The 17,139-nt window shown below is 40.8% G+C and overlaps 1 protein-coding gene across 1 annotated transcript; it reads right to left on the bottom strand.

The window, feature by feature from the left end:
• Positions 1-5,099: 5,099 nt before the first annotated feature.
• LOC134574754 (olfactory receptor 6F1-like) lies at positions 5,100-6,652 on the bottom strand. The gene is made up of 2 exons (XM_063433846.1): positions 6,638-6,652; positions 5,100-6,098 (listed from the first exon to the last, which is right to left on the bottom strand). Exons 1-2 carry the CDS (start codon positions 6,650-6,652, stop codon positions 5,100-5,102), a joined length of 1,014 nt encoding a protein of 337 aa, XP_063289916.1.
• Between the last annotated feature and the right edge of the window lie 10,487 nt (positions 6,653-17,139).

Raw genomic sequence — 17,139 nt, forward strand, 5'->3', positions numbered from 1 at the left:
TAGGTCTATAACTTCAGGGGGAGGGGCAGAGGTGTCGGGGATTAAATGTAGTGTATCCAGATGTAGCAGCAAAGGCAACGCACAGAGTGCAGAGGCATCAGTCAGAGATAGTGGGGAAGAGAGTCGGACATGTCCGTCTGGAGTGAAGGTAATGGTAGCCTGTAAACGGGAGAGTATGTCTGCACCTAGAAGGTTGAGAGGGCAAGTGGCGGAGACTACAAAACGGGCTAGGAGGTCCGGGAAGGCACCTACTTGTAAGGGTTCTGAGAGAGGGCAGGAACGTGGTGCACCATCAACACCTACACAGGAGATGTCTATATTGGAGAGGTATGATGGGTCTGGTAATTCTTGTTGTCTGATTACACTTCTGGCTGCACCTGTGTCTATCAGGAATTTAGTTGGCTTCCCAGCTATGGGTAAAACTATAGTTGACAAGGGGCCCTCACATTTGGTTGTGAGGGCAGACAAGTGCATAGCCGGGCAGGGCGACACAGGCTTGCCAGTATCCTAGTACTCCTGACTAGGAGGCGGGGGAGGGGGAGAGTATGTGTTGAAATTCTCCTCGCGGGGTCTGCGTGGTTCCCTGCATTGGCGGCGATAGTGTCCGGGTTTATGACAATTAAAACACAGCCGCTGGCCTTTGGGTGGGTAAGGAACGTAGGGGTAGTTATCAGGGTACTCTGGGGGGCCAGGGGCGTTTATGAATCCCGTAGTCGTGTCTGAATACATGAGTTTGGTAGTTGTTTTTTTGCATAGTTGTGCCGTCTCTAGTCCTTTTGCCACTAATAAGAGAGTATCAAGGGGCAGGACCCTATATTCCGGTCGTGATAATAGGAGGCCTCTTTTTATAGTTTCCCTGAGTCCGTCTACAAAGGCGGCGGACAACATTTGGCTGTGTGCTTTATTGTAGATGGTGAAACCTAAATCATTAAAAACTTGGGACAGCCGTACATAGTATTTTTCTACGGACTCGGTCTTATCCTGTTTGATATCCTGTATGCTCGTAGCTTGATCTGCCAATTTTTCTTGTGCCCACGCCTTTAGCTGGTAGCAAAACTCTACCCCAGAGTGGTAGTCAGTGTCAATACTGAGGAGGTCAGTATTAAAAGCTTTTTCTAAAATTGGCCAATAAGAGTCTCCAGCCTTAATTTCACACAAACTAATCAAATCCCTCCAGGCTGCGGAGTATGTTTTTTGTATCTGTGCGATTCTCCTATAGAAAGGCATCGGTTGGCGCTCAGGGTCAGGTAACGAGTTAACTAAGGTACTGGCTTGGGGTGGGCTGAACGCCACGTACATTAATGGGGCATCTTTAACTTGTGTGGGTGGGGAAGGAAGAGCGGAAGGGAGAGTGGGTGGTGGAGGTTCATTGTTGTCAAGGATGGGGGGTGAATGTTCGTTCATGTATCTATGTGAACCGGTCGTGTCCCAAGATCCAGACTGGGTGGGGGCGGAAACATGGTTGGACCAGGCCGGGGAAAGGGCGGGCATGTGAGGGGTATGTTGAACAGGATTCAACACAGGGGTGGAGTCTGGAGCTACGGTAACTGGCATCAGGGTAGTGGCTGGAAGAGGGGTTGGGGAAGTAGGGAGAAGAGGAGGAGGAGGAACAGGGGAGGGGATAGTCGGGGTGAGGGGAGGAGGAGAGGGAGGAGGTAGGCTGGTGGAAGGATAGATGGGCGTGGTGGGGTGAAAGGGTGGGGAAATTGGAGTGGTATTTGGATACGGAAGAGGGGTTGTTGGGGAAGGGGTGGGGTCGGGCACGTAATATCGCCCATTAGTTTGCAACACCGGATATAATTTAGTTTGTGGATTGGTAACATCGTAAGGAGGGGGTTTCACAGTTTTTGGAGGCTTATAGTACACATAAATGGATTGTTTGCCACAGTCTATCTTTTGTTCAGCCCATCCCTCACTATGGATAAGTTTTGCAACTCGAAACCATGCTTCCGCTGTATCTAACAGCTTTTTGTCTGTTAACTTGCCCCGTATCTCTGTGAGTAGTAATCGCCATTCTTCTGGTTGTAACCTTCCCCCCGTCCTTATATCTATCCCACACATCTTAGCAATTTTTCCTGCAGACTTTACTGCCTTTTTGCCCTCCCTCTGCATTACAATGTCTACTGCTAGGTTGCCCCCGGCAGGGATCGAACATTCTTGACCCATTGTCACAGACAAGAAGAGAAAAAAGAGAGAGAAATATAGAGCCGAGAAACAAACAGAACGTCTACTGTGCTCGACTGCCACGGGTAACTTCAATCCCGGGGTCCAAAAGGGAGACCTGCCCCTGCACAGACGCACTTATGGGCTCCTCACCTTTATATAGTTTGTCCCTGCACTCACGCACTTGTAGACTCCTTCCCCTCTGTTATGAAGTACTCATTATAAAACCATCTGTGAATTTTTTTCGGAAATATCTACAAGTGTCTGGAACAGTTCTCACATAGGGAGCAAGAGACAAAACACTGTCCTGATTTAACCTAACATAGTGACAACATACAACAGGCAGGTAATGGGTTCTGTAAATAACTGGACCGTAGCCAAGATATACCTGTCTTTGGTGTCCGCCGGAGCCGACCTTGGGAGTCGTGGACTTACTTGCAAAGGACAGACAACGGCTGAATAAGACACAAAGGGGGTTATTCTTACCGTGTCACGGAGGTGATCAGTCTCCTATTCTGTCCTTCGCAGCTTGTCCCGCTCCTCTCTTGTTCGGCCTCGACCAACACAGGCTACGGCCCCACGTTGGGCTCCAAGCTGAAGTGGATTATTTTGCCCTCTGTTGTATATTGTCAGTCCTAATCAATATGTTCAAGGTATAGCTCATGCATGAGGAGAGGAATAATCACACTGACACGTAAAAGTTCAGTAGGAAAATCCTTTTTTTACTGACAGCCTGAGCGTGGCTTTTATAGCCATAAATCGTCACATTCAGCACATATACATTGTATAACCTAAGCTGTAAACATTTTATTGGATAAGCTATACATTGTGTTGTAAGCTTTCCATTGGATACTTTTAGTTGCTTTGTTTCTTCTCTTTTCTTCCCTTGTTGACACATGGCTCATTCTTTATGATAAGGGTGTTTGTCTCTGAGGGAGGTATCGTCATTCTGTTGAGCTCAGCAAGTTCCATGGCCATCGGTCATCTTAAAGCATAGAAAAATATATCTTTTAAACACGGTATACAAAACATTGATTTTCACAGTACTTGGTTTGGGTATTTAAGATGAGGAATATAAAACGGGCATTTCAGATCCTACACAGCCTTCCATCACAGAGTCATAAATTATAATGTGTTATTTAACAAAAAAAATACCCAATGTGAAAGCCAAGAGCTCAAGGTGAATTTATGGTAGAACAATTGTAACATTGAATGTCTAATGTACTGCATGCATTTAGAATTATTAAATAAGACCATAATTAGCCATTAATAGTTCTGCACATGGCTTCATATGCAACAAATGCTGTCTTATATTGGACCCTCTTTGTCATGATATTCCTGTGCAGTTTGCTAGAAGAATTGCGTAGCAGAAAAAGTTGTTCAAACGCTAGCATTCTAAAATCTAGTTGCAAATGCTCTCTTTATAAGTATCCTCTAAACCAGGGGTTCTCATCCCAGTCCTCAAGGACCCCGGAACTGTCCAGGATTTAGGGATTACCCTGCTGTGTCTAAAGTGTTTTTAGGGGGGGACGGGGACGGGGACGACAAAATCTTTAGACACAACAGGATAATCCCTAAATCCTGTACTGGTAGGGGGTCCTTGAGTACTGGGTTGAGAACCCCTGATCTAGACCATTCATTTTTACAGGACTCCTGTCCCAATTTACTGTGCTATTAAACAATAGGTATTCAGCAGATCTTTTTAGAAAAGAGATGATGTGATGGTGATCACCATCACTGGGAGCAAATGGACACTTTACAAAAGTTCCTAAATTCATCCTATGTCTCAGTCAGCCTGTGCCCATTATTGGTGCAGAGTGTGTATAATGTGTTTGTATATTGTTAATTGTTTTGGGTGCTCTCCTGCCCTGCTGATGCTTGTTACTAACTATGTGGATTTGCCTATGGAGCCTGTATAGCGCCCTCTGTTGGTAGAAACAGCTGTATGCACAACCTGAATAGCAAGACTTGCTAATTTGCAAATTCAAGGTAGATTTCTATATTGCAAATTCTGCAGGCAGGAGAGATATTGTGTGCTAATTATTGTCTTCCCCACCCCTTTATAAAAGCCATTCTGCTATAATAAGTTGTTGTATGTTGTCTGATATGATTTGGTTATTTGTATTTTATTGAAGTTGTCACGGCAATCTAAGTTTAATGAGCATATGGGCTAGTCCCGAGTAAAAATAAAGCTGTGTATGTTAGTTCCTTTTGGAACTGTCTGTACTGCGTGGATTTTTAGGGATCCTAGTGACAGACGTCAGACCTGAAGTTGGCTGACTGTACAATCCCTCTAGCTCTGGGGCAAATCTAAAGCTAGGCTTGAGAGCTGCAAATGTTTTTGTAAAGACCAGAGCAATCACTATGAGCATAGCTGCAGTGGTATAGGCAGAGGGGATGATACCTGCCTGGAAGTAACTGAAGAGGAATAGGCAGAGGGGACAATACCTGCCTGGGAGAAGAGTCTTATCTGGTGGAAGAATTCCAGAGGAACTCCAGGCTCCCTCCCCAGGAAGCGATTTGGGAGGAGGTACTCGGTCGGAGTGCAGGAGCTTCGTCACAGGTATCAACCTACGCAACAGGTTAATTAAGTACTCTATCATGTTAAGCAAATTAATTTAAGCAGACCTTTCATTTTATTATTTCTACAGTATCTGTCAACACACACAACTGAACAAACATTTAAGGAGCTTTCTCAATAAAGGCATAAACACTTTATTATCTCATATGGTTATAGGCCAAAATAAATATGGTAATCCCAATAATATGATACAATTTTATTTGGTTAAAAGTTATATTTTCAGGAGGTTTGAGTTTTTATAATGAATGAGGATGAAGTTCTTGTCAAAATAGTTTAATATATAACAGGGTAGATGCAAACTACCTTTAATACAAATTTAATCTCCAAATATAAGAAGATAAATAACTGGCTTGGTCTAGAACATCTTAAGTTCAATTGAGTGAGCTACTCCGATTTTTCCCCAAGAATGTTTTTTTACATGGATACATTTTATTAATGCCTTTTTTACATCCTTATTTCTAAAGCTGTAAATCAGAGGATTCAGTGCTGGTGTAACAACGGAATAAAACACTGAAATGACTTTGTCAATTTCATAGTTTTCACCAGAAGATGGACGAAGGTACATGAATATAACGGTTCCAAAGAAAATGGTCACAACTGAAAAATGTGATGCACAAGTGGAGAAAGCTTTGTGGCGGCCAGATCTTGAAGATATCCTTAGTATGGCTGAAATTATGAAAATGTAGGATACAGTAACAAGAGATAAGGATCCAAGAACCACTACAGCTGACACCAGTAAAACTATGATGTCTAAGAATAACGTGTCTGAAGAAGACAATTTTACCAAAGGGCCAACATCACAGAAGAAATGGTTAATAGTTTTTGAGCCACAAAAGGGTTTATGAGAAAGGACAATAGTAGGTACAGTTGGCACCATACATCCACTTATCCAAGACCCAATGACGAGTTTGTAGTATAATGATCTGTTCATGATGTTAACATAGTGAAGTGGGTGGCAGATGGCCAGATAACGATCAAATCCCATTAAAGCCAGAATAAAGAATTCTGTGGTGCCAAAAAGGAAAAAGAAATACATTTGAGTAAGGCAACAGTTAAATGAGATAGCCATGTTTCCAGTCAACAAAGCGTCAAGCATTTTGGGTACAGTGACTGTGGTGTAACCTATCTCAAGGAAAGAGAAGTTATTAAGGAAAAAATACATAGGTGTTCTTAGAGAGGAGTCAATTCTAGTGAGTGAAATTATGGTTATGTTTCCCAGGAGGGTCAACACATAGACCATCATAAAAAACATGAAAAGTGCGATGCTTGTATCTCTTTGTTTAGGGAATCCAAGAAGCATAAATTCAGCTGACCAACTTCTATTCTCCAATTCACAACTTGCAATAGGGTCAGACTGCAAAGTGATAGAAAGGTTATAAAATTCAAAAAAACATATACACAGTGCTATACATATTTGTGACTGTATCCATGACAGGATTTTAGGCTAAATGTATCAAGTTTAATAATAACAGGAATCGGTGATCAGTTGTTTGATTCAGTTATTCTTGTATAAAAGCTTTTGAAAGGCTCTGCTTCTAAGTATTATCAATACTGCCGTATTTGCCTTGCAACACATACATGTGGTGGCAGCCTTGCTGCAGCTTTGAGGAAGATGGATTAAATAGGCATACATTATAGCAGGGGTCCTCAAACCTCGGCCCCCCATATGTTGCTGAACTACAACTCCCATGATTCTTTGAATTACATAGATAGCCAGAGAATCATGGGAGTTGTAGTTCAGCAACATCTGGGGGGCCGGAGTTTGAGGACCCCTGCATTATAGGGTGGACATGTCTGAACCACTAACCTCATACCAGTGTTCCCAAAATGTTAAATGAACGATCCAAGCACCATAACTACTGTAAAGCATTTAAGAATGGTTTGAAAACATACCTGCAGTTGCCTCATCCCCTGGAGTTGGAAGTCCTTGCAAGGAGCTCCGTTAGCTACTGAGCCATGGAGGCCTGCAGTTCCTATGATGCTTGGAGTGTTCCTTTAATGTTATTTTCTGGGGTAAATTTCTTTATCACAAAAAAATTATGAATTATGCTCCTGTATATACATATTCAGATATTGTGCTGTTGAAACTCCCAAGTTTTCACCCACAAAAAATTGCCATGACAAGGTTTCAGTAACTTTGTTGATGGCTTCCATTTCTGAATCATTCGAACTTCACAATAAAACTCCCACGTTTCAAGGATCATTGGCTATATTGCAAACTGAAAGATAATGGGGAACCAGAGCAAGGGACATAGTGCAGAAGTAGATTATATAAAACTAAAGGGTTGCAAAAGAGTTCTAAGTAAAAGCCATGTGTTTGGATATCATGCGAGAACAGCTGAATTAATATTAGTGGATCCTTAGCAAGCTCTGAAATAAATGGTCATTTTCCCTAATACTAACTAATACTAATGAATTCCAATATTAGCAAAATGAAAACATAGTTAGGCTATTGTGGCTTAAATTTGAAATTCTGTTTGAATGAACTTTTTATTCCCAACATCTCACACTTTACAGACTAACCCTGTAGTGATCAGACAAGAAGGAGACTAGTGAGAAAAGCCACAATGAGGTTTTTGAAGGAACCTCATTATTCCATTATCTGAAAGGTTCTGTATGCCAATTTATCTTTAAACGGAATAAAACACTTCACACTCACAGCCATCACTTTAAAAATTGTAACATTAATCTATAAAATCTATAAAAGAGATGCATTAAAAATGGGTATGGATTGGCAGTATGGGAATTACCCTCGAAATTCCAGATTGTAGTTAAAGGAACACGCTAAGATTAAAGGATCACTATAGGGTCAGGAACACAAACATGTATTCCTGACCCTATAGTGTTAACACCAAAATCTAGCCCCCCTGGGCCCCTCATGCCTCCATACATATAGTAAAAATCTTACTGTATTCAAGCCTGAAGCTGTAAATCTGCATGCTGTTAGACTCAGAAAAACAAGCAGTCTGCTGACATGTGGTAGCCTGATCCAATCACAGTGCTCCCACATAGGATTGGTTGAGACTGACAAAGAGGCAGATCAGGAGCAGAGCCAGCATGATTTAAACACAGCCCTGGCCAATCAGCATCTCCTCATAGAGATGAATTGAATCAATGAATCTCTATGAGGAAAGTTCAGTGGCTGCATGCATAGGGAGGAGATACTGAATCTCATGATGCTGTGCACAGTGGTGCCCTGTGCTCTGCTGACAGCAGATCTGAGTGGATGGAGGCATATTATGCCTCCATCAACTCCGAAGTCCCTCTGGTTCACTCTGAGTGACTGCAACTGGAGGTGTTCCTAGCTTTCAATGTAAACATTGCATTTTCTCAGAAAATACGTGAGAAAGGCTGCAGGAAGCTATAGTTCTCACCTGAACAACCTCATTAAGCTGAAGTTGTTCAGGTGACTATAGTATCCCTTTAAAAAGAAATACTCCTCAAGCTGTGTCTAGAGGTCTGGAAAGAGTGTATTTTTCCTGATCAGCTATTGTCCCTAAATAATGCAATTCAAATTTTAATTATCTAAATTTCAGAGTTTAGTAGATTATGTAAAACCTTAATGTAAATAATAACCTCTGTTGAGCTCCGGGAGAATAGCTGCTTTGAGCCCACTCTGAGGCGTGCAGAGAGCCTACAACGGAGCCCGGTTGATACCTACCACCTCCGGCCAGCGTGGGGAAAAACACCTTCAAGTCCCAGCAAGAACGGAGCGAGGGATCTTGTGATATCGGGGATCTGCTCCGCACTAGGCCGCAACCCAAGATGGCGGCCCGGCTGCAAAGATCGCCTTTCTGCTCCTCGGGTGAATTGGAGTATGATGCCCCAAAGTGGCAGCTCTAGACTTTGTGAGGCCTTAGACGAAACTCAAACATGAGGCTCCCACTAACACCTAAAGTTAAAAATAGGGGTTGCATTGTGTGTATAAGGTGCTGTTGTTGTATTTAAGGACGAGCTTGCAGCGCTGGATACAGAGAGCTAGTCTCTATATTCATTGTTCAGAGGCTTGCTGTGTTGCGGCTCCCTGTGCCACTGCATTGTGATCTCTCTGACTGTAGTTATGGCATAATATGCAAACTAACTTAATTTGCAATAAACAAATTTAATTAGCAATTATGCCAATTGTTTATACATGACTGAGGGGTATGGTTACATAGCCTTGCAGTTGTGAATACATAAGTGCTGGTGTGTGTATTTCTGAGTGTATCTGGCATTGTCTACCTATGTGTGACAGGGTTTGGGGTGAGTGTTGCACAGTTGGAGTACAGGATTGTAAGGGTTTATGTAATAGGGTGAGTGTGGGACGGACTGATAGAGGATGAGTGACAGGGTTGGGAGGTGAGTGTGACAGTGCAAGAGAAGGTGAGTCTGACTGGGTTGATGGGGGGGGGGTTAATGTGATAGGGTAGGTGTGGCAAAGCAAGGATTTTGGTATGGTTGCAGTGGGTGAGAGTGATAGGATTAGGAGGGGTTATGTGAGTTTAGCTGAGTTTAGGGGCGACAGTGTGTGGGGACTGAAAGTGTATGTGGTGACAGTGTGTGAAGGGGGTGTCAGTGTGTGTGGTAATGATAGGGTATGGGTGGGGAATGACAAGGTGTGCGGTGGAAGGCTGTGACAGCATGTGTGTGTAGGAAGGCTGTTATTGGGTGGGTGTGGGGTGACAGGTTAGGGAAGCTGTGACATAGGGGGAGCTGTGAGGGGGGCTTTGACAGGGTAGGGGGTTGTAGGGGGGCTTTGACAGGGTATGGGGTGGTAGGGGGGCTTTGAAAGGGTAGAGGTGGTAGGGGGGCTTTGAAATGGTAGGGGGTGGTAAGGGGGCTTTGACAGTAGGGTGGTAGGGTGGCTGGGGCAGTAAGGTGGTAGAGTGGCTGGGGCAGAGGGTGTTGGGGTGGGGTGACTGGGGCAGAGGGTGGTAGGAGGGCAGGGTAGGGGGTGGGGAGCTGAAATATAAATACCTTTTGATAAACTTGTTCCCTGGTGGTCCACTGGGTGGCCAGAGCTGCAGACCACATGGTAAGTCTAGTCTCGCAATCTCAGCCAGTCAGAGCGATTGGCTGAGATTGCGAGACCCACTCAGTCTGCAGCTCTGCACTCGGTGGAGCTGCAGACAGGCTGGCTCTACCGGGCAGGCATAGGAGGGGCCTCGCACCCGGCGGCATAAAGGGCAAGCCGCTGGGCCCCCTCCTGTGGGGCGATTTAGGCGGCCGCCTAAATCGCCTAATTAGAGAGCCGCCTCTGATGCCCCAGACCCCATCCCAGAAGCCAGAGCTAAGAAGGAGAGAAGAGCTACAAAGGTAGACACACATAGTGCCCCAGCTACCAAGGGCAACCTTAAACTTCTCCTGCAGGAACTACACACCATGTTCCAAGCAGACTGCGCACTGATCCGGGAGAATTTGCATACCCTCTCCGGTCGCATAAAGTCAGTCGAAGATGAAGCTGGAAGATACACAGCGCCGATGCAACCTGAAGATCAGGGGGGTGAGCAGCGATATAGGCACTGAAGAATTGCCTCAGTATGTCAGACGCCTACTCTCCTTACTACTCCCAACCAAGCAGGTGAAATCGATGCCCATTGAGGGGATATACCGAGTGGCCCGTTCCCGCGGACCCACAACAGCTCTTCTGCAGGACGTGACCCTTGCTGACAAACGGGCCGCGATGTCTGTCGTTCAAGACAGACAACCACTGAACTTTGAAAGTTCCACTTTATCTTTTTATGAAGACCTCAGCAGAGCCACCCTCACATGGAGAGCATCACTACGTCCCGTTACCCAACGTCTACAGGCAGCCAGGATTCGCTACAGATGGGGCTTACCATGCATGCTGTGCGCCTACCGAGACGGCAAGGAACACAGACTGGAGGACAACACCGGAGCACCCGGCTTTTTTCAAGACCTCGGTCTACCCGACCAACCAGCCCCAGAAACAGCTCTCCCATCCTCCTCACAATGGGACATAGATAACGTGGTGCCATTCATGCCTAGGAACGTACCAGGCAATGGGTGAAGAGAACTCTGATATCCCAGTGTAAACCCAGGATGTTAAAATACTCCTGCAGTGCCCCATGCTGCAATCTGACACCCTGTGCACTAAACTTTAGTTTTATTATTCTATCGTTATGTTCTTATCTCCGTTCTCCTTCAATGCACAACCTCAATTAATGAGGATCTATCAGTAATGTCTCCCTCCTAAGCAACCCACTATGGCCATGAGCGCCTATAATACAACCCTCCCTCCCCTGCCATCCTCCCCCAGGGTAATGGGGCTCTGATGCAAGCCAGTCAGCTACCACAATAGATCGATACCCCTATAATTTGTTCACCCACCGGTACAAGCCTAAACTTAACACCAGACTTAACTTGTCTTATACATCCTCCCATTAATGTGCCTAGGTAACTACTTATATGGATGCATTAAATAATAATACATAAAAAATTAGAGATAAAACCATAGGAATTGTAATTTAAAATTAAATCCTAGCTCTTGTCAAATGATGTTTCAATTTCTTTTTTTTACACATTGTGACTTCATGGTCAAACTTGATAGCACCAATTACTCAAAAAGCTATACCTGATCTCCAACTATGTTTCATATGAATACATTTTGTTTTCTGGCTTTTTCCCAGTTTTATCTTTGAATAAAACGTCAGATACAGCCAGGGGCAGATCCAGAGCACAAACCCGGAAGAGGCACTGCCAGGTTTTGTGACAAATTCTACCTACATCCACACACAAACAGATTCACTCATTTACAAATATCCATACAATGACAAAACCTACACACATTTACCCATACAGCTTATGCTATGACAGTGAGATTGATGCCTTGACTCCTGCTTGACAAATCAAATGCCCCTTTTTCTCCTATATGTGAAGAAGGTTTAACAAGTGGTGGCCCTGGCAATTTTCTTAATAATTTGGATTTAAGAGTTTAGGGGACAGAGATTGAGTGACCTGTCAGCCACCACTGACAAACATGAAGGAACTGGCTTTTCTGGGTGGCATTTGCCCTGGTGCTCCCCTCAGCGATTGGATACAGTATGTTAATTTCTTAAATCTTTAAAGATATCATGCATAAGGAGGACACAATTATGGGCGTAATCTATGGAACAGAGGAAATATTATACATTAAAACAATATGACAATATGGTTAAAACTCACCTGGCTCAAATCCATTATGATAAGGACTGCAGGGTTATTTTAATGGCCTACATTTAAGGAAACAAATTGTCAGTTTTGTAATTTGACAAATTAATACCTTACATTCAGTGAATCCAACAGAGTTCCATATTCTAAAGGCTATTAACATCTCATCAAGATGGTTTTACTAGTCTTTTATATAATAAAACTGACATACTACCATAACACAAGTGGGGTAAATATCAAATCACCAATCGACAGCCTTTTAGTTACATAGTACATCGTTAGACTCAACTTCATCAAGTTCAACCTTTTTAACACATGTTTTTATGCTGTTAATCAAAAAGAAGGCAAAATAACCCTGTTTTTCTGGTTTTAATGTTACAAAAAGGTTTGAATTTCAGACATAAACAGGTAATGAATGCCGTAGGAGAATGTTGTCTTTATAGATGTTTTTTTTAGACAGTTTGGTTACAGCTTTAATTGAATTTACAATCAGCGGCTACATTGCTGGTAGAACCCCATCTGCTCTATAACGCAGATTTAAAATAGCATATATTTAAGTTCCATACGTTTTAAATGTAGCTACATAGCTAAAAGGAACATGTGTCCATCAAGTTCAGGCTTTCTCACATCTGTTTTCGCTGTTCCAGTTTGAAGCACTTTCCAATTTTGCAACAAACTTGGGGGGAAAAATTCCTTCCTGACCCCAGAATTATTATTATTATTATTTTATTATTCCAAATTCCGTAGCGCTTTTTGGCAGTCAGACCTCTCCTTGGATCAAAAAGTGATGCATTTGTAAGAAGTGACATTCTAAAACTGTACCATTGTTTATTTGATAATAATGATGTTTTTAATGTGTGTTTATATAACAGTAAGTTTATTTGTGGCATTACTGTGTTTTAACACAGAAATTGAGAGACACAAAGTATTGTATTGTCTCAACCAGTACTGATTTTGGCTTAATTTCTTATTGTCTTTCTCTTCTTCTGGATGAGCGGACTATGGAGGCCACCGGTGTGTTATTTTATTCATCGCCTTATACTGTAAATACTCTTAGTACTCTACTGTAAATAAAAAAATAAAATCTCATGTAGAGCACTTTACAAAATGTTAACAATCAACAATAGGTATTCTTAAAGACAAAGACATTCGGGCACAAAAAAAGCCCAAGGTATTATGGTGTAAGACTTGCCTGTGAGCATACTATCCAAAGTGCAAATGCCCTATTACATGAAAGGGAACAGAGTAGGCAAATAATATGAAGGTGCCCAAGGGAAAAGCGATTTCAGATGTTGGCAACTTTGTGAAATTATTATTTGGTAACTAAGACCAAGATTTCTAGCACCTGGGGCTGGTGCAGGATATCACTCTAGGTGGGTGAAAAGTCTATGTTGCACTTTAAGATTTCAGTCTTGGGAGCAGGTGTGTGCGGAAAATATATGTTGTTCCATAGGATTTCAGCCCTCGATACAGGCCTGGAGCGTCTGGTGCAAGATGGTGCCTTGTGTGGCGGAAAAGTCTACATAAAAAAAGTCAATACTTGGGTAATATGTGTGGGACCCACAAACCCTGTGCATTATAATAGTTAACCATAGACTTGGAATCTAGTGCTTTTTTATGGTATTTTGGTATTTAATTTATTTCCTGTTATCTTTACATTTAGCTTAGCTGTTAGGAGCAAACACATGCTTTATAAAAGTACTGTGTCTACTTTTAAATTGACAATACTGTCATCAAGACCAATAATTACAGCAAAACATAAATATAACTGATCTATCGTCCGAGCTGATTTGTCATTTTAAGACATCTTTCTATTGTTCCTTATATTAGAAACATATTTTTTGCTTTCGTAAGAAAGACACTCAACACAAATTATTCACTCTCCAAAGTGTTAAATATTTAGTATTTTCTATTGAAAAAACATGCAAACATTTTTTTTTGCCAAAGAAAATTGATAAATTAAGATAAAATAAATTTGGTGTAATATTTTAAACATCTATTTGAACAATAAATATTTATATAATTAAACTCTCAGTTTTTCTTATGCGTTTGATATTGCATGCTGTATTTATTTAATTTATTTTTCTGCTTTATTTTATTTTAAAAAAACTAGTTTTCTTATAACTGAAAAAATACTTGACCATTACAAATTCTGCAATTTTAGATATATAAATGCAGATTGTGATCTATAAATATATAATACGATTCAACAATGAACTGGAAAGGGAGACATGGCTGAAATTCAATTCTTCTACATAAAAAACGTAATTCAGGTTGATGTGGTATGCCATGCTTGTCAGTTCAGATTTCTTAAGTCAAAATAACAGAAAATAAAAAGTCATTTGAAATTAGTAAAAGTCTCTGTTTTACCTCAAAGGTGAAATTGAGCACTGTTCGTTATTTAGAATATTCTTGTCTGAGCTTTAAATACTTAACTAAGCCCTCGGTGTCTCTCTTCTGTAAAGCACACACATAAATAAAAATAAATTATAGCAACCATAGGCTTGTAAAATTGCTAATTATATTGTTCAAATAGGGAATATGATGTAGTCCCTATAGATCATAAAATGTATTTGTGTTTTCTTTTTTTAAATAATGGATTCACCTGTGCCAACATAATGCCTTTAGGAGATATGTCTCTGAGCAGAGATTACTCTCTAGAGAAAGCGTAGATAAGCTGTTTATGACACCTGGAAATAATAATATGCAACATATTTATGTTTAAATAATAATAGGCCTCAATTTGATCGTTTTGAATACGTTTTACAAATTATTTATTCTTTTGGGATAAACTTTAAAAGTTCAAAATATAAAAATATAAAAATATATCATATATAAATATATGAAAAATATCAAAATGTTATTTAAAATATATATATATTTCATAATAGTAAATTAACTTACAATGTGTGCAGATCACACTATTAAAATACTACAATTACCTCTTGCTTTTACAGTAAAATTCAGACTGCGTAAGTGCTTGTGCTCTTCTGTGTTCTATGACCAGTGACCTTCTCAGTAAAATTACAACTTAACAACCTGCTTAATGAACTTTTACAGTCTTATTATTGACACTTGCTGAGTTATAACACTCTATATTCCAATTGCTAAAAATATGTATATTCTTGCAATGTCAAATATATTGATGATATCACTTTATATACAGGAGTTCTCTATTTTCCTGAGCTATATTCTATTCACTAAAGAATGGTAATAATTTAGATATATCTGATAATCAGTACTCTTTATGTATGCGGTGGCCATAATCATGCAATCAGTATTCAGTATTTTTGTTTGTCTTTGTTGAAATGTCTGAGCTTGACAAGCGTGTGAAGGTAGACTAGGGGAAATCGTCACAGGCATAAGTTGGGAAGCCAATTCTAGTAACTTTGTCACTCCAACAATGAAAGATATACATTAGTTCCAATCGAACCTTCATCTTGACCTTTCAGATTTCACGATTCTAAGTGTAGTAATTAATTCAATTATTATTTAATTTATTATTATTGCAGTGGAGCTTTCTAATACACTCATACACACCAACCAACAGGAGCTCCTAAAAAAGAGGGTAACTAGAACTACAAAGAGGGACTGAGGGATTTGGGACCAAAAAGGGTATATCCCTCCTAAATATGGACACCTGGGAGGTATGCATTTTCAAGTAAATACTGATCATATTTTTTTTAAGAAAAAAATGTTTTTCTCTTTGATTGGACACATTTGACCTTGTTGTAAACTTGGACAATTTAAGGTTCTTTGTCAATCAGTTGTTCATTGGTTGTTGTTTTAGAAAACCCTTGGGTTTTCTTCTACAATTATCAATTTAGCTTTTTCCCCTTTAGTGAATAAAAATAAACACAAAAGTCCAAATTTATGCATCTGGTATAAAAAAATACACTGGCTTCTGATCAGACCCAACTTGGATCTAGGATACTTATATGCAAATCCATCCTGTGGGTTGTTTCTCCTTGCTTTTGGCTTCATCTGGAGCAGTAATGGAACATTTCCCTAACTACCTGCATCACATTGTGCACTTTTCTGTTGCCCTTGTCATCTGTAGACACCAATTTCGGGAGTATTTTTTGTACAATTTTTATCTTACTTTGGTCTCACGCTGGTTTCAGGATGTTATGTTGTCTTAGACATCACTGTGCTTCATTTTGTACTTCATATACAGTTGTAATCAAAATTATTCCACCCCATTGGAAATCAGGTGTATTGTTGAAATGTACTGACTTTCAGCTGTTTGCAATGAACAAATCAAACAAAAGCAATTAAAATAGATCAACACAACAAATGCTTCCAGTGGTTTCCCCAAATGCAACGTATATTGACTTCTTCAGTCTAAAATTATTCAAGCCCCTGAATAGAATCCCTCACAACAGCACAAATATGCAAAACAGGTGTTGCTTCAAGCACACCTGTTGCAAGTAATCAAGGGCTTTATTAGTTGCACCAAGTGAGCTTGAGCTGGAACACTTGAAATACATGAACTGGGTAGGGGTTTGTTGAGTGTCGCGTTTGACATGTTAGAAATATGGCTGAGTTAACAGAATGGTCCACAAAGTTAAGAGAAGAAATCATAGACCTGCACAAACAAGGAACAGGATACAAAAAGATAGCAAACGCACTGGAAGCATAGTGCCCAAGTTCAAAGTGGAAGGAACAGTGGTTACACTACCTAGACGGGGGAAAAAAGAAAGCTCTCAATGGCTGCAACCAGATTTCTGGGAAATGTAAACGAAAAGCAGAAATACACTGTCCTATACTAGAGATAAATCATAAAACATAACCTTTAAGAGTAGTTAATAATAAAAGACACACACACACACACTAAACCACGTAGACAAAAAAAATAAATAAAGTGAGGGAACGTGAGTTAAATAATAAAGTCTGTAATCTCCCCTTTGAAGAGCCACTTACCGGCGAAACGCGCGTCGGGGCTCATTTTTTCCGATAGCTTCAGCCTCCTACTTTGATAGCGTCAGCAACTTTGGTGGATGAAATCTATCCTGATAAATCTACTTTTATGAAATTAGGCTATTATGGTTTTTCGGCATATTGGTCTCCTTCATGTTGTATTAGACTCAGACCTATCACAGCAGCAGTTATTACTATTGCGGGAGCCTGTGTTAACATCTAGGCAGTTAGACTAGCTCTTTAATTTAACAGGTGCCCTTGAAGGCTTAGATTTATCTTTCTTACTTTATACTAGTCTGTTAGCTGCAAGGTAGTTAGACTAGTCA

Source organism: Pelobates fuscus, chromosome 10 (genome assembly GCF_036172605.1).
Source record: "Pelobates fuscus isolate aPelFus1 chromosome 10, aPelFus1.pri, whole genome shotgun sequence".
In the NCBI taxonomy this organism is placed as follows: Eukaryota; Metazoa; Chordata; class Amphibia; order Anura; family Pelobatidae; genus Pelobates; species Pelobates fuscus.